Source organism: Octopus sinensis, linkage group LG2, assembly GCF_006345805.1.
Source record: "Octopus sinensis linkage group LG2, ASM634580v1, whole genome shotgun sequence".
In the NCBI taxonomy this organism is placed as follows: domain Eukaryota; kingdom Metazoa; phylum Mollusca; class Cephalopoda; order Octopoda; family Octopodidae; genus Octopus; species Octopus sinensis.
In genome coordinates, this window is record NC_042998.1 from 79,776,479 (window position 1) to 79,798,304 (window position 21,826).

A 21,826-nucleotide genomic window follows, 5' to 3' on the forward strand; every position below is an offset into this window, starting at 1 on the left:
ACCTGTCCGTGTTTTTTGTATCATCTTCTGAATGTTTTGCGTTCTTGTCCCATTTTGTATTTTATATATAATACATATATAGCGGCGTACGTACCCTTTGTTATATGTAAGTACACATTTCTCTAAACTTGGTACGACTCTACAACACTGTCTCTCTCCCCCCTCTCCTACATTTCTTTGGACTTCACTTTGCCCCTGTTTCTTTTACTTGCTCTCTCTCTTGTCTCCTCCTACTTAATTCCTTGTTCCTCTTTTTCCCTCTCTTCTCCCCCTCCTTAATTCCTCTGTCCCTCTTTTCCTCTCTCTTCTCTTCACACGTGACCAACTGGCTGACTACTGGCCTTTTGGGTCTGGCAGCAGTCGTGGTAACATCAACATTTTTTTTCTCTGCCCCAAGGCAGATTCCTAACATGCCAGCTGAGTTCAATTCGTCTAAGTCGAAAGACGCCTGTTGTGATGTCCTGTTATTGTTATTATTATTATTGTTTTTTCGTATTATTTTTGTATTCATATTCGTGTAACATCGTCCGTTTTTCCGCTCTTGTTTCGTATACATTCGAAGCTTTTTTCCAAGGAATCTAATGCGCTTAGCTTAGTTTTTCCTTGAGGCTGGCCAGATTGGAGCAATCTCAAGATTAATCAGCCAAAATTGCGAGGATGATCCGGTTCTTGATTGAAGATTGAAGGCTTTGAATGACCTGCCCGTGTTTTTTGTATCGTCTTCTGAATGTTTTGCGTTCTTGTCCCATTTTGTATTGATATATATATATATATATATATGTATATATATATATGTATATATATATATGTATATATATATATGTATATATATGTATATATGTGTGTATATATACATACACACATGCGTGCGCATACACACACACATATACAACAGACTCCCTACAGTTTCTGTCTACCAAATTTCTTCACATGGTATTGAGAAGCACAGGGCTTCTGGTGCCACATAAAAAGCACCCAGTCCATTCTGTAAAGTGGTTTGTGCTAGAAAGGTTAGGAAGGGTATCCAGCCATAAAATCCATGCTGAAGTAGACAAGATTGGCACAGTCCTCTCTCTTACCAGTTCCTGTCAACCCATCCAACCCATGCCATCATGGAAGATTGACATTAAATAATAATGATGATGAAACTACTCAGTTAATAAAACATTCCAATAATATTCAAAAGATATCGTTAAAATTCCATATACCCAAGTTGGCATATAGAAAGATTTAAAAATATGCAATTAACAGTGTCTGCATACAACTCCAGTAACAAGTGAACATATAACTTTATAAGTGGGTTGGAAAATACACACACAAACACATAACCATATCAACAAGTTGGCAAATACACACAAATCCATATAAAAGGTCATATATTAACAATCTAAAAATTTTGTGACTGGCTGGATATAAGTGTGGCTGGCTAAATGAGTGTATAGTGACACATTGTTATTTCATGATTTTAATGATGAAAACAATTTTCACAGTTCAGCTTATGTAAGTTATAAATAGAGACTGTACATATAAAGTTACTACAGTTCATTTCTGAGAGAGGTAAGGAACTGCATAATTGTAAAATGATTCATTAGTACACCCTACTGGGTCCAATTTCCTCTCAGTGAAGTCTTTGGCTGGCTTACTCTAAATGGACTCATTGGACAAAAGTTACCAGTAGCACACTTCATGAAGAGCGAAAACATGCACACAGACACACACACACACACTGCTTTGTATCTTTCCAGGAATAAAATAGGCAAACTGAGATGTAAAAACTCAGAAAAATCAACTTACGGTAATACAAACATCTTGCGGGAAACTAGCAATTTCTTGAATGTCGCGAACTAGAGTTTTCTGGTCTTGGTCCCAATTTCTCTCTAGAAATATACTTTCTGTGAAATACCATATCCATCCAAGGATTGGAATATATTTCAGAAATTTTTTGCCGTAAATCTTTGATCCCTGAAAGCAGAAAAATACATAATCAAATCATTTTTGTTTTATTTCTAATTTTCTTGTTTTTTGCAATATATGAAGATTCTTCAATATTTATATAGAAATTGTTAAAATATAAACTCCACAACTGAAAACAGATTTTTATTCAATAAAATTTGCTTTAAATTCATGTTAATTCATATCATTTAAACAAAAGTATAAAATTGTAAATTAGTGTAAATAATATCAAACATTATAAGCAGATACAGTATTTACAATTGACAGATATCTGTCCTCATCTTGTTTGTTGTTAACTTGACGTTTCGGCTGATATACCCTCCAGCCTTCATCAGGTGTCTTAGGGAAATTTTGAACTTGGGTTCTCATTCCTAAGGTATTTTTCAATGTTGCTGTTGTTGTTATTATTATTATTATTATTATTATTATTATTATTCAGGTCACTGCCTGGAATTGAACTTGGAATCATGGTGTTAGTAGCCCATGTTCTTAACCACTATGCCATATGCCCAAAAAACAGGGCTGCATGGTTTGAATTCCATCAGTAAATCCATGTATCTTTTCGGTCTAAAATTGGCACTTATGTCTAATATCAACAGAATAATTTAAAATAAAACTTAAATTTATCAAATTATCTCCTGAAGTAAACTTTTACAATCCTTAAAAAAACATTAAATGAAAAAAAAAATCAGAAAACTATGGAAAACTATGCAGCAAGTAGAAGAAAAGATAAAACTTAAAAGATACATCATTCCTCAAATGCTAAGATATGCCTCCATCCCTAAAAATAGGATGCAAAACCTAAAATACCAGATAAAACGAATTAAGGTCGAAGGTGGGTGTCTGAAGATTAACCCATTTTGTTATCATATTTCAGTTAAATATATAAAATAATTTTAAAAATTATTTTATATTTTCAAAATAATTTTTAAAATAACGAAGAATTTAATATAATAACTGTCATAAAGCTATGCGATTAGAATAAAAGCTTATTTGAAATTTTGATGGAAGATTTTAATTTAGCTCACTGCAAAACAGGAAGTCTGTATCATAGAACAAAGAGCAGGCTCATGCAGAGGAACATTCTCTCTCATCAAACTTAGCTTTCATCTATTTCTTTTTATAAAAATGATATGTATGGAAGGGCAGTTAGGACTACATTTATCTAATTTCAACACTTTTATGTTAGTGAACATCTAACTTTTTACTTTGAAATTTTTTCCTTTTTTTTTGTTTTCTTTCTAATGAAAATACACAAAATTATTATTGACATAATAACAAATAAATAATTTATTTTCATAAACTACACTCTTCACATCTCCCCACGCCATATATACCAAGCAAGGTATACAATAAAATGTAAAAATGTATGTATGGTGACAGATATAATAAACTGTCAGAGAAGTATATCCAAACAATCAACAAGCTATCAAACCATGCCCCCCACCCCCAACTGTACGTTCTTGGGTTCAGTCCCACTGTATAGCACCTTGGACAAGTGTCTTCTACTTTTAACCCTTGGCAGACCAAAGCCTTGTAAGTAGATTTGGTAAGCAGAAACTGAAAAAAGTCTTGCAGATTTTCCATGATTATCTGACTGACAGTTGGGAACATCTAATTCTTGGATCAAGCAAGGGGCTATGCTAGAAATGTCATACTTTTACTCTTAACTTTCACATTATATTGTTTTCATATTTGGTTTGCAATATTCTTAATGTGGATTCGTGTGTTGAAACAAATCTTGTTGTATCTTGGGGGAGTCATAACACCAATAATAATAGACACATGGACTGGTCCAGTATCACTTCTGTGTTGTTTGTCAATTGGATAAATATCTAACCAATAATTTGTTTAATGTATGTATTGGTTAAACAATCAATCAGCTGTTTGTTTGTCAAAGTCCTTTTGTTGCTATTCATGTCTGTTTGTCTGAGAATTAGTCTTATGTCTGTGTGTATGTTGATGTGTGGTTGCTTACAAGAGAAGGGAAGGGTGAGAGTAACTGAAGAATGACTGTTTGTTTGCGAGTGTATGTGCACTGGCCATCTGTGACCTCCTTATGGGTTCAGCCTTTTTTTTCCAAGGTCAGTTCACTTTCAAATCTGTTGAGATTTACTTGTCACCCCACAAAGATTTATGGATGTAGTTCCTTATGTAAGGAGGGGAAGGAGAGGTCAGGGTAGGTGTATGTGTGCATCCATGCATGTCTATGTACATGTGCATGCACATACACACACAGGTGCACACACACCTACCCTATCACCCCAACACACACACAGGTTAAAAAAATGTACTGAGTTTAATTTGCTCAACTAAACCCTTCAAGGTAGTACTGCAGCATGGCCACAGTTCACTGAGTGAAAATAGATAAAGGGTAAAAGAGTAAATATTTAATATTTAGGCTCTAAAGTTAGATCTTTGACTATAAACTATTCTATTATAAACACTGACAACCAGTGTTGTCCCCATAACTTAGTGGTTTGGCAAAAGTAACTGATAGAATAAGTGCAAGACCAAAAAAAAGAAAGAGAAATAATAAGTACTAGGGTCAATTCATTCAATTAAAAGTTCTTTAAGACAGTGCCCCCAGAATGGCCACAATTTAATGACTGACAGAAGTAAAAGATGAAAAATAAAAACAGTTTCCAATTTAGGCACAAGGCCAGCAATTTCTGAGGGGACAAGATCACTTGATTATGTCAACTCCAGTACTTAAATGGTCCTTGTTTTGTCAACTCCAGTACTTAAATGGTACTTGTTTTGTCAACTCCAGTACTTAAATGGTACTTGTTTTGTCAACTCCATAATGATGAAAAGCAAAGTTAACCTTAGTGGGATTTGAACCCAGAATGTAAAGAGCCAGAACAAATATTGCAGGTATTTTATCCATTGCTTTAAGGATTTTTTTTTTCTATTCTAGGCACAAGGCCTGAAATTTTGGGGGAGGGGGACAGTTGATTACACCGACACGATAAGCACAGAGCTTATTGATCTCTTGATCTTTGTGGATTATAACAGAAATTACATATATCCATTATCAAGATAAGTACTTCACTCAATTAAGATGGCTAAAAAACCTCAAGATCTACTGCTAGAGAATATTTATTAGTTTGCATCTATTTTCCAATGCTAGTATATGTGGATGTAAGAACTTATTTTATTTATTTATTTTTGGCCCATGCAAGTCTCAATATGTATGTTAAAATAATGTTATGCATGCATACATACATACATATTTCTAAAATAATATTTATTTCTCACATGATGCATAAAACCACAAATTTGGGTGCAGAAATGTAGTTGAATGAAACAATTACATTACTGGTACTTATTTTATCAATGCTGGAAGGAACAAGGGAAAAATAGACCCTATCAAAATTTGAACTCAGGAAGTAGAGGATTATATATAACAAAGCAAAAGGCCATTTATCTACAGCTGTATTAATTCTGCCACACTCCATACTCCTAATATATATACTCTTTTACTTGTTTCAGTCATTTGACTGCGGCCATGCTGGAGCACCGCCTTTACTCGAGCAACTCGACCCCGGGACTTATTCTTTGTAAGCCCAGTACTTATTCTATCGGTCTCTTTTGCCAAACCACTAAGTAAAGGGGACATAAACACACCAGCATCGCTTGTCAAGCAATGCTAGGGGGACAGACACACAAACACACACACACATACATATATATATATATTATATATATATATATATATATATATATATATATACGACGGGCTTCTTCCAGTTTCCGTCTACCAAATCCACTCACAAGGCTTTGGTCGGCCTGAGGCTATAGTAGAAGACACTTGCCCAAGGTGCCACGCAGTGGGACTGAACCCAGAACCATGTGGTTGGTTAGCAAGCTACTTACCACACAATATATATATATAAATATGCTGTACGCTTGCAAACAATCTGAGATTGAAAAATAAAACATCAAATTCCTTGACTATAAAATATTTTAAGTACATTACCCAATTTTGAAGGGACTTGTGATGGTACAATAACTCAGACTTTCCAAAGTAGCACAACTGAATGTGCAAGTTTTAACTAATTCAAAAACTAAAATCTTGCTACAAGCAGTCAAGCTTCTCTATGTCTGTATGAAATAATTCTGAGCCCTTCAACTAAAACAATTGTTTGATTTAATTTGTTTCAGATGACACCAATTCTAAAAAGTAATACACTACATTCCTCCTAACAAGAGAACCTGTCAAAACATGTGACACAACTCTTCAAATATTTACTGCTGCTATTTTTAGAGAATATTTTTTCTATGCTGCCTGTCATTAGAATATAGAGCAGTAAGTTTGTGGGTGTGCCAAGTTCAATAAGGTGAAGGAATGGAGGAAGAGACAGTACTGTCCTACTGTGCCAGATTCCAACTTTGTTTTCATAGCAATCAAGTTTTATTAACCTGACTATGGACAATACACTGACAGACAGACAAACACGCGCACACACACACACACACACACACACACACACGCACAATCATATCTGAACAAATTGATGCCAGGACTTTTTTTTTTAAAGCCTAATACTTATTTTATTGGACTCTTTTGCTGAGCCACTAAGTTATGATCGTGAGCTTAAGATCGTGAGGTTGTGAGTTTGATTCCCGGACCGGGTTGCGTGTTGTGTTCTTGAGCAAGACACTTTATTTCACATTGCTCTAGTTCACTCAGCTGTAGAAATGAGTTGCGACGTCACTGGTGCCAAGTTGCATCAGCCGTTGCCTTTCCCTTGGATAACATTGGTAGCGTGGAGAGGGGAAGCTGGTATGCATGGGCGATTGCTGGTCTTCCATAAACAACCTTGCTCAGACTTGTGCCTTGGAGGGTAGCTTTGTAGGTGCAATCCCATGGTCATTCGTGACCAAAGGAAGTCTCCTTCATATATATATATATATTGGCTAATACCAGTGCCACCTGACTGTCACCCATGCCAGTAGCACATCAAAGGCACCATTCAAGTGTGGCTAATGCCAGTGCTGCTTGACTGGTACCTGTGCTGGTGGCATGTAAATAAGCACCATTTGAGCATGGCTGATACCAGCACCACGTAACTGACACCTGTGTCAGTGGCACATGAAAAGCACCATTCAAGCATGGCTGATGCCAGTGCTGCTTGACTAACACCCATGCTGGTGGCATGTAAAAAGCACCATTTGAGCCTGGCCAATGCAAGTGCTGCCTGACTGGCACCTCGCTGGTGGCACGTAAAAAGCACCAACTACACTCTTGGAGTGGTTGGCATTAGGAAGGGCATCCAGCTGTAGAAATCTTGCCAAATCAGATTGGAGCCTGGTACAGCCTCCTGGCTTGCCAGTTCTCAGTCAAACCATCCAACCCATGCCAGAATGGAAAGCGGACATTAAACGACAATGATGATGATGATATGTGTGTGTGTGTGGTGTGTGTGTGTGTGTGTATGAGTGTATACATGTACATACATACATATATATATATATATATATATATATATATATATATATATATATATATATATATATATTATATATATATATATATATATGTGTGTGTGTGTGTGTGTCTGGTTATATAGAGTAATGAACTCAAAGTCAGAGAGTAGAACCATAGGTGAAACAACATAATTTATTGAACTAACAATTATGGTTTAAATGTGTCTCTATATATACACACACACACACATATATATATATAGACTACTGGAAACAGCTGTAAGCCAAATTTACTGCAATAAAGGCAAAATACGTAATGACCATTATTTATACTTTGTCTTTTATATATATGTATATACATATATATATATATATATATATATGTGTGTGTGTGTGTGTGTGTGTCTGGTTATATAGAGTAATGAACTCAAAGTCAGAGAGTAGAACCATAGGTGAAACAACATAATTTATTGAACTAACAATTATGGTTTAAATGTGTCTCTATATATACACACACACACATATATATATATAGACTACTGGAAACAGCTGTAAGCCAAATTTACTGCAATAAAGGCAAAATACGTAATGACCATTATTTATACTTTGTCTTTTATATATATGTATATACATATATATATATATATATATATATATATATATATATATATATATATATATGCACTTCTTTAAATGTGTAAATATAGATAAGAACAATCAACTGAAACACAGCGTAGGAAATATGAATGAACTCATTAATTTGACTGGGCTATGATAATAAATGAAATGATTATTCTGTGTATGTATTCTCCGTTTTCTTTGTATTGTTAAACATTTTCTCCTATATCAAAAATGATGGAAATCTCTATAGCAGCAACTGGAATTTCAGAAGTATAAGGTACTAATATTGAAGAAGAACCAACAATAAACACTAGTATATATACACATGTAGAATTTTCCAGTATCATTAATCGATATAGTGCTAAACTGTTATACACTTGCATAATATATACAAAGGAAAGAACAACTTCTTTCCATACAGACTCTTATATATACATATACACACACATCTATATATACATACATATATATATATAGTCAGACACACATATATATGCATGCATACACACACACACACACATATTGAAATATTGAAGACCAATCTCAAGACATTGAGCCTTGCAAAGGAGATGACAAAGAACCTGGACATTCAAGAAAACCTGTCAACCATAGCAGAAGTGATATCCTAAACCACCTTGGTTAATGCTTGCCTGTGAGGAGCTCTACCTCATGCCAACATGTATCCTCTTCACCCCATCAGCAATCCTCCCCTAATATCCATCACTTCTCAATCACCTGAAAGCAGAATAGGCACATACTACATCCCCCTTCTGTCTCAGTTACCACTTTTTACTTTATCTTCTGCTGCCTGCTGTCTCCACCAGTCACTCACCTCCTTTCTGTGCCTTCTCCCCCATGCTGTTTGCCATCACTAACACCTCACTTATTAGCTATCACCCTCAATACTTTTGAATACCTACCACAACCCTTCTGTTGTATCTCACTCCCTCATTGGCCTCAGTCACCTCTAATTTGCCAACACATACAGTCATAAAGTCTGTATCACCCCACCTCCAATGTCCCTGGGTATGTCCCAACACATTTTCACGGCCATCTCTTTCACTATCACTCTCTTTTTCTTACTTTCTGTTTCACCTATGCTCTTTATTTTACTCTCTAACTCATCCTCCTCTCTTTTTCAACTGGAATATTCTTGTATTTACTCTACAGTAGGACACCTATCCCTGTCTCTCTATACCACTAATATCCCATCAACTGGCATAAATCCCCTCCCACTCCCTACTACTTTGTCTTTCCAGTTGAAGACGTCTTTGTCTTGTAAGTTACTTGGTGACCCTGTAAATGCTGGTGCCACAAAAAAGCACTGGTGCTGGTGCCGTATAAAAGGCACTGGTGCTAGTGTCACATAAAAGGCATCCAGTACACTCTGTAAAGTGGTTGGCATTAAGAAGGGCATCCAGCTGTAGAAACTATGCCAAAATAAACTTGACAAATAATAAACTTTCCAATGAATTTTAAACTAAAACGAATTCCATTCACTTAATTTAATGATGCTACTAACAAATTTCAAGACAAAGACAGAAAAAAAAATTGAGTTTTGTACATCACATTCTTACCCCAAGCATTCCAAAACGCTCGGTAAGTATCCATCCCATGAGCCAATCTATATCATACTTGTGGTTCATGATCACTAAAGCATGTTCCTTGCCGATATATTGTAAATCTGAAGGTTCAATGTATAGTACACATTCGGTTCCAGACCACCATTGTCCAAGGAATGTAAACTCTGAAAATGAAGGATACACATATGAATTGCAGCAGATTATAAGGAATGGAAAGATGGGGGAAATTAATAAAAAATAGAGGTAGTTTTAATGGATAGAATATGTAAAGGAATAATTAAAATATTACATTAGAAAAATTATTCTCCATCAAGCTATTCTCCCTTAGCTGTCACAATTGTGTGTGTGTGTGTGTGTGTGTGTGTGTGTGTGTGTGGTGTGTGTGTGTGTGTGTGTGTGTGTGCGTGCATGTGTGCATGTGTGTCTGTGTAGTACATGTATACACTTGGTTCATAGGATCCTCTGGTCACTGCCATCATGAGAAAATATACAAGGTGACTTGCAATGAATGCTGACAGAGGTCTGTAACAAAATTAAGAGACATTTTCATGCAGGTGACGCCTTTGAGTCTGGATAGTATACACTCTGCCTATACCACTAACTGGAATACTTCTTTTTTTATTTTTTTAACCTGCTGTATCTGGAAGAAGGAATTGTCCATAACCTTTGCAAAACTACAGCCTACAACTTGGAGCATGCATCCATCCACACCCCCACACACATACATACATACATATAACCACACACATAGAAACAAACATTACATGCATTCACTTTTATGTATTAAGCTTATCCAAGATACATTCCACAGAACCATTTAGCAGTAAGTAGATAAATAAAATGTTTCACTTTTTAAATAAATAAATTTCATAAAAAAAAGGTCAAATTAAAAATAGTTTATATTTAAGAAACAAGAATGCAGAAAGGGCACAATTTTTGTGGTATTTATTGCAATAGTTTCTGTCATAATATAAATACAGTACTGACATTTATGTTTACCTAGCAACACAATCCGTAGCAGGTTTAAAAAAAAAAAGGAAACCAGTTTTGTAGGGATGGATTGGGCAGTTAACATTAAGATTTTTAACATCAAATAATATATCTACCAAATTTTCCAGCCTGACTTGTAGTCAGACCATAATTTATTGTCAACTTAGACATCAAGACAACTTTGGAACCAAATATATTCCATGTGAAAAGCAACAATATTTGGAAAGATAGTAACAAAGTTTGTGTGTTTACATTACATGTTTACACTATATATACTATGTTAACTTGCATACTGGAAAATATGGTATCTCATTTATAATATAGAATCAAAAATGAAAGTTTAATTTTACTTACGACACCACCACAGGTATGCTAAATAGCTGTTGACTTTGCGATAGAGATCTTTATTAAGAGGCCAGAGAACTAAGGTTAGTGACATCAGGAAGCATGTGATAAAGCCACTGACTAAAAGAATGTAACAAAACAGAAAATGGAGAATGGACCATGTCTTCATTCGTGTCCAAAGACCAGCCATTGTGATCGGCTGAAATAGAAAAGGAAAAAGGAGTCTCATTAAAAGATAATTAACAATTAAAAGATAATTGGCTAAAGAAAAAAGTAAAGGAAAAAATAAAAGATTTATATTGGTGTTGTAGCATAGTAGGTGATGTGCTGCAAATGAAAGGGGACATTAGCAGGTGATAAGGGAACACTAGTGGAGGATGAAAGGAAGGGAACATTAGTGGGTGATAAGAGGAAGCGGACATTAATGAGTGATAAGAAGAAATGATGTTAGGTAACAAAACAAGTGATTTGAACATCCTCTCTTTCTCTGTGGCATCCACTTTTACTCTTGGCAGAGAACAGACACTTGTGATCAAGGGATCCTCAGAAATTCTATCTCCTAGCCAGCATGAACATCAGTGGTTCTCAACTGGGGTCCATATGACCCGGGGGGCGGGGGGTCTATGTAAGAATTTGTCATTTAAATTTGTGTGCAACAAATTGGTAATGCTTCTACAATGCACAAAATAGTGTACCAATTCTTTCTACAGTTCCCAATAATATTTAATTATAAATATAAATTAAGATTTTTTTTAACATTGGATGGCCAAGGGGATCCACTTGAGTAAAAGACAGATCAAAGGGGACCGTAGGTAAAAAATGGCTGAGAATCACTAAGGTAGAGAATAGAATGTCTCAGGGCTGGACAAGTTCCACTCAGAACTTAAGGAATTTTCCTTTTTGGAGTCATTTTCCAGCTCGAGGTAAGAGACCTTTCCCATCTTTTATACCACAAATGCAAATATTTTATGATGAGGCAAATTACTTAAAATTAAAAACTAATTTATTATAGTGATGAGGGACCTCTACATGGTTGCTAAACCTGCTAGAAGTAGCAGCCAAATCTCCCACAAATCATATGTAGCAAGACCAATTTCTGTTATGGCATATTCAAAACAATCAAGCTTTTATAGGCACAGCATGTTAATATGGAATGATGGTTGATTTAACTATCATGCCAAGTTTTGAACATTGGTTGAGTCTTGTGTTGTGATTGGTTGAGTATTGCATGGGATTTGGATTGATGGTCCAATCATGTTGCATGTAATACATTCTCAAACTAATTGGCATGTGCTCTGGAGCCTACCTTTTCCCATAATTTGGTGCAACAGATTGTTTACAAGCAGAGGGGTGTGAGTTTTGCTGGTTTCCTGCTGTTTTTCACCAGAGAAAAATTAATATAACAGAGCACATGTAATCAACGACAACCCAGGCTGAATTATCCAAATGGTGGGTGACTATAACCACCAAAAGTTGTAATGTTTCTTGCTCGATCCACTGTACCATTTTACAAAAATAATAAAGTCTCACTGTAATTTTAAAGTTTGTTTCTTTTGCTACATCCATGAGTGAACACACAAAATTATATTGTACAATGTTAGACATGATTCAGTAGCAAAACCAAGGGAGACTTTAGCCTCATCGTGAAACATACTTTACTGGCTTGAAAGAGGAAGGATACACTGGATAACAAAATTAAGAGAAGACAGGAATGACTGATATGCTTTGATTGTACATCTGCATATTCAGAGCTCATTTGGAGTTAAACAAAAACAATTACAAGCTTACAGACATGTTGTTGTTGAATATTCTGTTGGTCAACTCTGACACTGACAAAGTAGTCAATAAAATGGCTGGAAGTAACTACTTTGTAATACTTCTAAAGATCTAATAATATGAAGTAAACTTTGCTGTGCAGCAACTACTGCATGATATACAGCATGTCAGATAGTCAAGATATTTCATATTTATATCAATAACAGGCAAAGTAGATTTTGTTGATGGACATCATTATCATCCCATTATGTCTGTTTTCCATGCTGATAAGAGTTACACAGTTCAACAGGATTCAGTAAATCCCAGTAAAATGTATAGCTCCAATGTCTCTGTTTTGGTATAGTTTCTAAGGCTTGTGTGCTTCCTAACACTAAAAACTTCACAGAATGTATTGGGTGCATTTGTGATGACACCAGCATGATAGTTTACTTTGCTATCGGCAAGACTAAAGAGCCCTCTCAAGCCTTAAATTGGTGATGTTAGATTCAATTTACCAACCAATTAAAGAGTGTACTGGATGCTGTTTGTGACACCAGTGCTAGTGGGATCACCTCGTAGTTTGCAAGGTGAAAGAGAGCCTCCATGATAGATGAAGCAGATTTAATGTTGTGAGAGGATGGGGAGAATAAGAGAGGGAACAGCATTGGAGTCAAGGGTGAGGGAAAGAGGAAGTGTAATATCAGGAGTTTATGAAGGAGAAGGAAGACAAAATGGTAATGGTGATGGGATGGGTTTAGTAGATGGATCCAGCGATGGGTGGGTCAATCTGCTTGTTATGCCAGCATGTGTTGGATAGTCTGGTGGTGCCCAAATCAGTTGGATTTGAACTCAGGATATAAAGAGCCAGAAGAAATAAAACAAGTCATTTTTCTGATGCTCTAACAAATCTGCCAGTTCATTACCTTAGTGTAAATTACATATTATATAAGTGGTTGTTAATATAATGACAGTATAGGTAATCCTAAGCTAGAGAAAAATAATGTGAAACTAAACAGATCACACATTCTAGACAAATGAGATTCAGTAATATAGAAAAGCTCAACTTTGATTGATTGCACTCCTCCCTTTCAAGTTCGTGGTTTGATGCCTGAAGTAGGGAATGTTTTAACAAATAAAATTAAAACAAGAGCATGATGTTCATGCATTTAACTTCTTAAAATTTAGAACTAGCTGAAAAGATTTGGTAGCAAGATAAAATTGAAATAACAGAAGAAAACAAAAAAATATACATTCATTCACACATCAAAATTAACGTTCTAGATATTTTAGCTGCAAAAGGCATTAACTACTTCCAGTACACCCAAGGACCTACTGGCAGTAAATTTCTTTTACAGCTAGTTTAGTGCTTAACATTGGTTTTATAATGTTAATCAGAGAAAAGATTCAGGATATGAATCTAATTCAGATAACATGTGTACGTGATCTCATTATTTATTCCTGCCACAGATATTCAAACTGAACAATTAACTGTATTTCTCCAGTCTATTTCTACACAACAAAATGTTACAGATTTGAACTGGTAGTTCAATAGCTTATCTACACAGCAATTTCCCTTCCTATTTCTCTACCTGAACTTGTATATTTTAAATCCTTGGGATTCATTGGAAGTGTGCCTGGTGTGTCAAACAGTGCAATATCTCTGAAAACACTCCTCAATTGTTTTTAAAATATGAACTGCATACTTCAGAACTAAAGTTTCAGGATAACATGTCCAAAGTAAAACGAGTACAATGGGTTTATTTACATATAACTGTGTCATCAGGAAGTACATGCCCTAAGTAATAAAAGCATAGGAAAAAAAAAATCAGCGAAAATTCAACAATTTCATATTGAGTCAGCTTCAAAGAAACAAGACACAGCTGCTTTGAAGACATGGTTGCAAGTGCACAGCTACAGTTTAATGTTGAGCTTATGTTCTTATAAGTAGATCATAAACGGAAACTAATAATCAAAAAATTATACACGTTTCTTAAAATAATAATCCCTAAATGCTTATTTAAAAAATTACTTGACAAATTAATTCTTTTATTTAAGAAAATATTTCTAGCATTGATCCAAAAACAATTTTGTTGTAATGAAAGAGAACTACTTAACCTCATGGGAATAGGAATTAATTCTATAAAACAATATATTTCTAACCTCCATAAAAAAATAATTAGGAGCTTTAATTCCGAGAGAGAACATGAGTATAATAGCCAAACAATCATAATTTTGAACAAGATGATTCTCATTAGATTTAATGCAATCAGAACACCATGGACTGTTAATTATATATTATGTATAAACTAGTGTCTTATTCATCATACAACAAGCAACTTTGAAAGTATACTTTTGCTACCATGTGTAACATGAGGGAATATGATGTACAATAGTTATAATTTAACTTTTATCGAATTTCTTGGTGCTTACTTTTCAAAAGAGAAATATGCATAACTCTAAGATAAAATTAGATAAAACAAATTACTCATTTGTATAACTTTCCCTATCACTACTCTCCTTCACCTTTCTATGATTCTTTCTTTCTTACTCTGTGTGTGTGTGTGTATGTGTGTGTGAGACAGAGACAGAGAGAGAATTCCTTCACTCATTATCTACCACCAGGCCTAGTATGTACATTCATCCTGTGCCTTTTATGTTAATTCTTTCTGTATCACTCTCTTTCTCTCTGCCTCTATCTGTACAATGTGAGATGTGATTGGAGAAATCAACCAACCAGCCAGCCAACATTTGTGGGTATTATGTATGCTATTATTTGTATCTTCTTTGGATGTGATAGCTGTTTTGCTACCAGTCAGCACTGACCGGATTGTAGACAGTTGATAGGGCAGATTTGCGGAGGACCAGTTGCACAAGGGCTAATCATAGACATTAAATGATGATGACAACACACAACTCCCACGCACACATACGTGCATGTATGCACATGTGTGTGTGAGTGTGTGTCAGTTGACAGTTTGAATGGTATAAATTTGGAGGTATAAATTTTGCAATCAGAGTACAAGAAAAATTACATTCTTCATGAACTTTACTAGGTTATAATTCCAAAATTGTTTTAGAGCAAACTTACAAATACTTTTTTTACATAAAATTTAATTCATATTACCTGTAGTGTGTTATATAAACATTGTGATAAAACCAAAATTATAATTTCTCAGTTGTTAAGCACACATATTCTCTCTAATGTTTAAAACTCCAAAGTTACTTCAGATTAAGGTAACAAACAGTTTGTTTTAAAGAATTAACTAATTGCCCCCATTTGAAACAAATGAAACAAAGAATGTACATACTTTTTCTATACTGATCTCTTTCAGACCACCAATTCACCATATGCTTAATCTAGAATCAGATATTTTGGTGGTTAATAAAAAGAACTATCCAAATCTAATATTATATATGACTAGACAAGTTACTGAGCTTACTTCATGAACAACAATGATAAATTAAATAAGAGTAATGAATATGGGGGGAGGTGCAGGAGATAAAACTTACAATAACTAATCTGAGCATTCAACTTTCAAAGTAATGCAATCTCCAGAAGACCATTACAACCAAGGAACCATAAGTAGTATTTAGTAATTCAGAACCTATCCTTTTGTAATTAGCAAATGTAGAATGACTTAAGTAGGTTGGCAATGAGACAGCCATTGACAATGACAAGAGAAAGTAGGTTTTAATATCTTCTATACAATCATACTGAAGATAAGGCTTCCTAAAAATATCCAGAATTAATGTGTGTTTTGTGAAGTACAGTTAGGTGATAATTTGTTAAGTTTCAATAAAAAGATTTCAAAAAAAAAACATAGCCTGAATAATTTACTTATTGCTCCAGGTACAGTCATTCCATCTTTATTTTGTTAGACAAACAGCCATAATTAATTTTAACATGGTGTTGATTTTAAAATAATTAAAAGGAAAATCTAACAAGTGCATAGAAGCATCCTGGCATGCTAGCTTGCTTATGCATTATCATTAAAGCTATTTAATAACTGTAATACTTAAATAGGTCTATTAAATTATTACAGCTTGAAACACCAGTTGCTTAGTGAACTTGGAATGACAAAAACAATATCAGCTAAAATGAGAACTAAAATGACTAAATGGATGACTTAAACTGGAGTCATCATCATCACCATTATTACCATCGTCACTTAACATCCATGTTCCATGCTGGCATAGGCTGGACAGTGAGAGGATCTGATGGGTTCAAGGATTGCATTGTGTTCCAGTGTCTGCTTTGACATGATTTCTTTGACTGGTTGCACTCTGGCTATCATGGTAGTTTGATCAACATGAGCAGAATATTATTGGAAACACTGATAACAAACAGAAGCATCCATGTACTTCAACCTTGCATCTATAACAGGTTAATTACTATACTCCTCTTACTTATTAGATAAGCTGCAAAGAATAGGCCTTGACCATACCATTTTTACATTTATTTAAACTAACAAGTAATTCTTGTGAGATTAGTGCATTTAAGTTACAAAATAAATTGTTGTGTGAATGGCTGAGGAAAATTCTATAACAGGCATGGGCAACCTTTTTAAGAAGTGGATTACATGAGACATAGTTCATAATTAGGTGAGCCATACTACTTAAAAATTTTAAGGTTTATTTTTCATTAAGTATGCCATTCAATAAGTCTTGGAGGCCGAAGGTTGCCCATGACTATTCTAGAATGATGCAGTACAGGAGAAGAAGTGAAGAAAATGCTTCATGTGTTCACAGTCAAATAAATGTAAAAAAAAAAGAATTGTTACAAATTAGGTTTGCTTTCAATTAATACAAATGCACTTCTATTAAAACTTGTTCAGCCATATATCTGCTATAAAAGTATGATAAAAAGTTCAAGGATACTTACTTCTACTAGATTCTTTTAAGTGAAGACAACCACAAGAGACTGCTTGTGATTCAGCACACATACAATAGATCATCTGTTCTCAGAGAGCATCAATCAGTAGCTGTTGAAATTTGAGATCATTCTGATTGTCATAATTTCTTTCAGTATGCATCATTTTTAGGATTTATGTTTCTTAAAAGTTATCAGAAATTTCTGAAATTCAAAAACAGAAAAGATCATATCTTTAAAAGCCCAGGAGAAGTTGTTAATACAGTATGTTATTTTCAGAGATATCTAACTTCATCATGAGGGTGTGTATTTTACAAGATGTGTATTTATATAAGTTTGATCAGATTGTTATCTGATCACTTCTGTACAGACTAGATTATTGCTGGAACCTTTATTTCTAAAATAACATTAATAACATTTGAATATGAAGTGGGGTGGGTACACATCCAAAAATAAAACACCCAATAACAATCAGAGAGTGAATCATAGTGTATGTGTGTGTGTGTGTTGGTATATATATATATATATATATATATATATACATAATACATATATATATATACATACTCACACTCTATATATATGTGAGTATATATATATATATATATATATATATATATATATTATATATATATATACATAATACATATATATATATACATACTCACACTCTATATATGTGAGTATATATATATATATATATATATATATATATATATATAATATATATATATATATATGTACACGCTCTAAAGAAATCAGTATAATCTTACTAAGACAATATAACCACCTAATGAGAGAATTTGCTAGCAATTTAATTGTACTTGATTACTTTATTTTCTGTAAGCCAATAATATCTAAAAACAGAGGGATGTGAATCATGCTAAATTATCAGATGTTATTTGTTTTCATATTGATAAGACGCAGAAACAAAGTAATATGGTTTCCAGATGTTTTAACAGATATCCACTTATTTTCAAAAGTGTTGATATCCACTTATTGAGTTGTTGTTGATAGACACCAGCTGTTACACATCACCCCAATTTTTGTGTGTTGGCATCATGCATTGTAGTCAATTGCAATAGATGTAAATAAAATATAGGAAGCTGTGTACATTTTATAAACAATCATTACACACAACACACATACACCCGCATGTTTGTTTCTATAAGCAGTTACAAATAAAAATAGTCAGACATAAAATTGCAGGACCATTCATTAGCTTACAGTATAGAGATATATATTTTACTTTTACAAGGAAAAGGTTTGACAGACTGTGATATATAATAAAAAAAATAATAAATGCGCCCTTTTAAAGCCTAGCCAGGCTCATGGGCCCGGTTTCCCAGTTTCAATGGTGTATGTGTTCCCCAGCTGGACAGGACGTCAGTCCAACGCAGCATTACTCATTTTTGCCAGCTGAGTGGACTGGAGCAACATGAAATAAAGTGTTTTGCTCAAGAACACAACGCGTTGCCCAGTCCAGGAATCGAAACCACAAACTTACGAGCATGATGCTGACACCCTAACCACTAAGCCACGCACTTCCACTTTCGCCCTTTTAAAGCCTAGCCAGGCTCATGGGCCCAGTTTCCCAGTTTCAATGGCATATGTGTTCCCCAGCTGGATGGGATGCCTGTCCATCGCAACATTACTCATTTTTGCCAGCTGAGTGGACTGGAGCAACATGAAATAAAGTGTTTTGCTCAAGAACACATCGCGTCATCTGGTCCAGGAATTGAAACCACAATCTTACGATCATGATGCTGACACCCTAACCACTAAGCCATGTGCCTCCACGTGATATATAACATTTGTAATTTATATAGCATATAGTGAAGGTGCATGGCTCAGTGGTTAGAGCATCGAGCTTACAATCGTGAGGTTGTGAGCTCGAATCCTGGACCGGGCTGCGTGTTGTGTTCTTGAGCAAGACACTTTATTTCACATTGATCCAGTTCACTCAGCTGTAGAAATGAGTTGCGACATCACAGGTGCCAAGCTGTGTCGGCCCTTGCCCTTCCCTTGGATAACACTGGTGGCGTGGAGAGGGGAGGCCGGTATGCATGGGCGATTGCTGGTCTTCCATAAACAACCTTGCCCAGACTTGTGGCTGGGAGGGTAACTTTCTAGGTGCAATCCCATGGTTTGTGTCGTGACCGAAGGGGTCTCAGAATAGTATTTATAATATATAGTGAGAGCATACACAGCCAAAACTATCCTAGAAAAAAATAAAATATGCTGACATTCCGTTGGTTACAACAATGAGAGTTTCAGTTGATCTGATCAACAGAATTGTGAAATTTACATGCATGTGGTTGAGCAATCCACAGACACATGTACTCTTAACGCAGTTCTCAGGGAGATTCAGTATGACACAGTGTGACAAAGCTGGCCCTTTGAGATACAGATACTACTCATTTTTGCCAGCTGAGTGGGCTGGAGAACATGAAATAAAGTGTCTTGCTCAAGGACACAATGCATTGCTAGGAATTGAACTCATGACCTTAGGATCGTAAGCTGAATACTCTAGCCACTAAGCCATTCACCTTTACAAAAATAAAATATATATGACCATCATCATCATTTTAACATAACTTTTCTATGCTTGCAAGGGTCTAATGGAATTTCTTAAGGCAGATTTTCCATGGGCGAATGCTGCCCTCCACCCTTGGTCCAACCTTCACCTATTTCCAAGCAAGGAAACATTTTCTCCATGATCAGACATTTATTTCTCCTTTTTGCATAATATTGGAGATGAATGACACTGCTTATATGAGAGTGAAACTCCTTAACAAAAGTATATTGTGATGTCAAGACAAGGAGATACAATCACACACACACATGTATACAATGGGTTTCTTTCAGTTTCTGTCAACCAAATCCAGTCTCAAGAATTTGGTTAGCCTGGGGTTATAGTAGAAGACCCATGCCTAAGGTACCACATAATGGGATTGAACCCGAACTCACGTCATTGGGAAGCAAACTTCATAACCACACAGCCACAAGTACACCTATCATACACGTATTTGTGTGTGTGAGTATGTGTGTGTGTGTGTGTGTGTGTGTGTGTTTATATTTCATGCATTGGGCCATCTGATAAATAATATGAATTTTTTATACTTCTTTTATTTTTCACGCAGGCATCGCTATATGGTAAGAAGCTTGCTTCCCAACCACATGGTTCTAGGTTCGGTCCCACTGCGTGGCACCTTGGGCAAGTGATTTCTACAATAGCCTCAGGCCAACCAAAGCCTTGTGAGTGGACAGAAACTGAAAGAAGCCTGTCGTGTATATGTGTGTGTGTGTGTGTGTATGTTTGCGTATCAGTGTTTGTCCCTCCACCACTGCTTGACAACCAATGTTGGTCTGTTTATATCCCCATAACTTAGTGGTTTGGCAAAAGAGATCGATAGGATAAGTACTGGGCTTACAAAGAATAGGTCTTGGGCTCGTTTTGTTCGACTCAAGGCGGTGCTCCAGCATGGCTGCTGTCAAATGACTGAAACAAATAAAAGAATAAAAGAATAAACAATGTCATTTTTAAATCTAAAATATACTCTCCTTCATTTTCTACAATGATCTTCCAATTATCTGGTAAACTTGCAAGGCCCCTCTTCCAAAATTCACTTGTCTATGCTGTTCTGACCTCATCTACAGGATTCATATTTTTTCCATCCAAATGATTTTGAAGACTGCAGAATAAATGATAATCAGATGGGGCAATGTAGAGTGAATATGGTGGGTGGAGCACCATTTCCCATTCAAACTGCTCCAGCTTTTGGAATGTCATCATCGGTGTATGTGTGCAGAGCATCAGCCTGATAGAAGAACGCCTTTCGTTTTGAAACCAAAGATGGTCATTTTCTTCTAGCAATGACTTGAATGATGGTAGAACGACTAAATCCAAGCTTCTCTGCTAGTTCCTCAACAGTTACAATGGGATTTTGTTCTACTGAGGTTTGCAGGATGTCTTCGTTGAGCTCTACAGATCTTCCAGAGAGAGGCTCACCTTTTAGGCTGTAGTTTCTGGCTTGGAATTTCTGGAACCAGCATTGACACTGGCTTACGCTTAATGTCCGATCCCCATATACTGCATTAATATTCCTTGCACTTTCTGTTGCATTGTTGCCTTTATTAAACTCATAAAGCAAAATATGCTAAATATGCTCCTTTGTCACTTCCATTATAGCTTTGAAAAAATAACTGTTAAAATCGAACTGTACCATTCAAAACTTGCACGAAAAATAAGGACAAGGTAAAATTACTACCTGCT

At 35.3% G+C, this 21,826-nt stretch overlaps 1 protein-coding gene across 3 annotated transcripts in view; it reads right to left on the minus strand.

Annotated features, from left to right (window-relative positions):
- The window catches only part of LOC115228890 (1-acyl-sn-glycerol-3-phosphate acyltransferase delta), a 43,929-nt gene extending 22,881 nt beyond the window's left edge, over positions 1-21,048 (minus strand). Inside the window, exons 1-4 of one of the 3 annotated variants that reach the window (XM_029799367.2) lie at positions 20,985-21,048; positions 17,563-17,754; positions 9,585-9,754; positions 1,795-1,962 (exon numbers count right to left, since the gene is read on the minus strand). In XM_029799367.2, coding sequence (XP_029655227.1) covers positions 1,795-1,962; positions 9,585-9,754; positions 17,563-17,635 — 411 coding nt within the window. In that variant the 5' untranslated portion in view covers positions 17,636-17,754; positions 20,985-21,048. Of the gene's footprint in view, positions 1-1,794; positions 1,963-9,584; positions 9,755-10,934; positions 11,125-15,988; positions 16,008-17,562; positions 17,755-20,984 lie in introns of those variants that run through there. The other 2 variants (XM_029799366.2, XM_036514488.1) reach the window with 2 other exon arrangements.
- Positions 21,049-21,826: the final 778 nt, after the last annotated feature.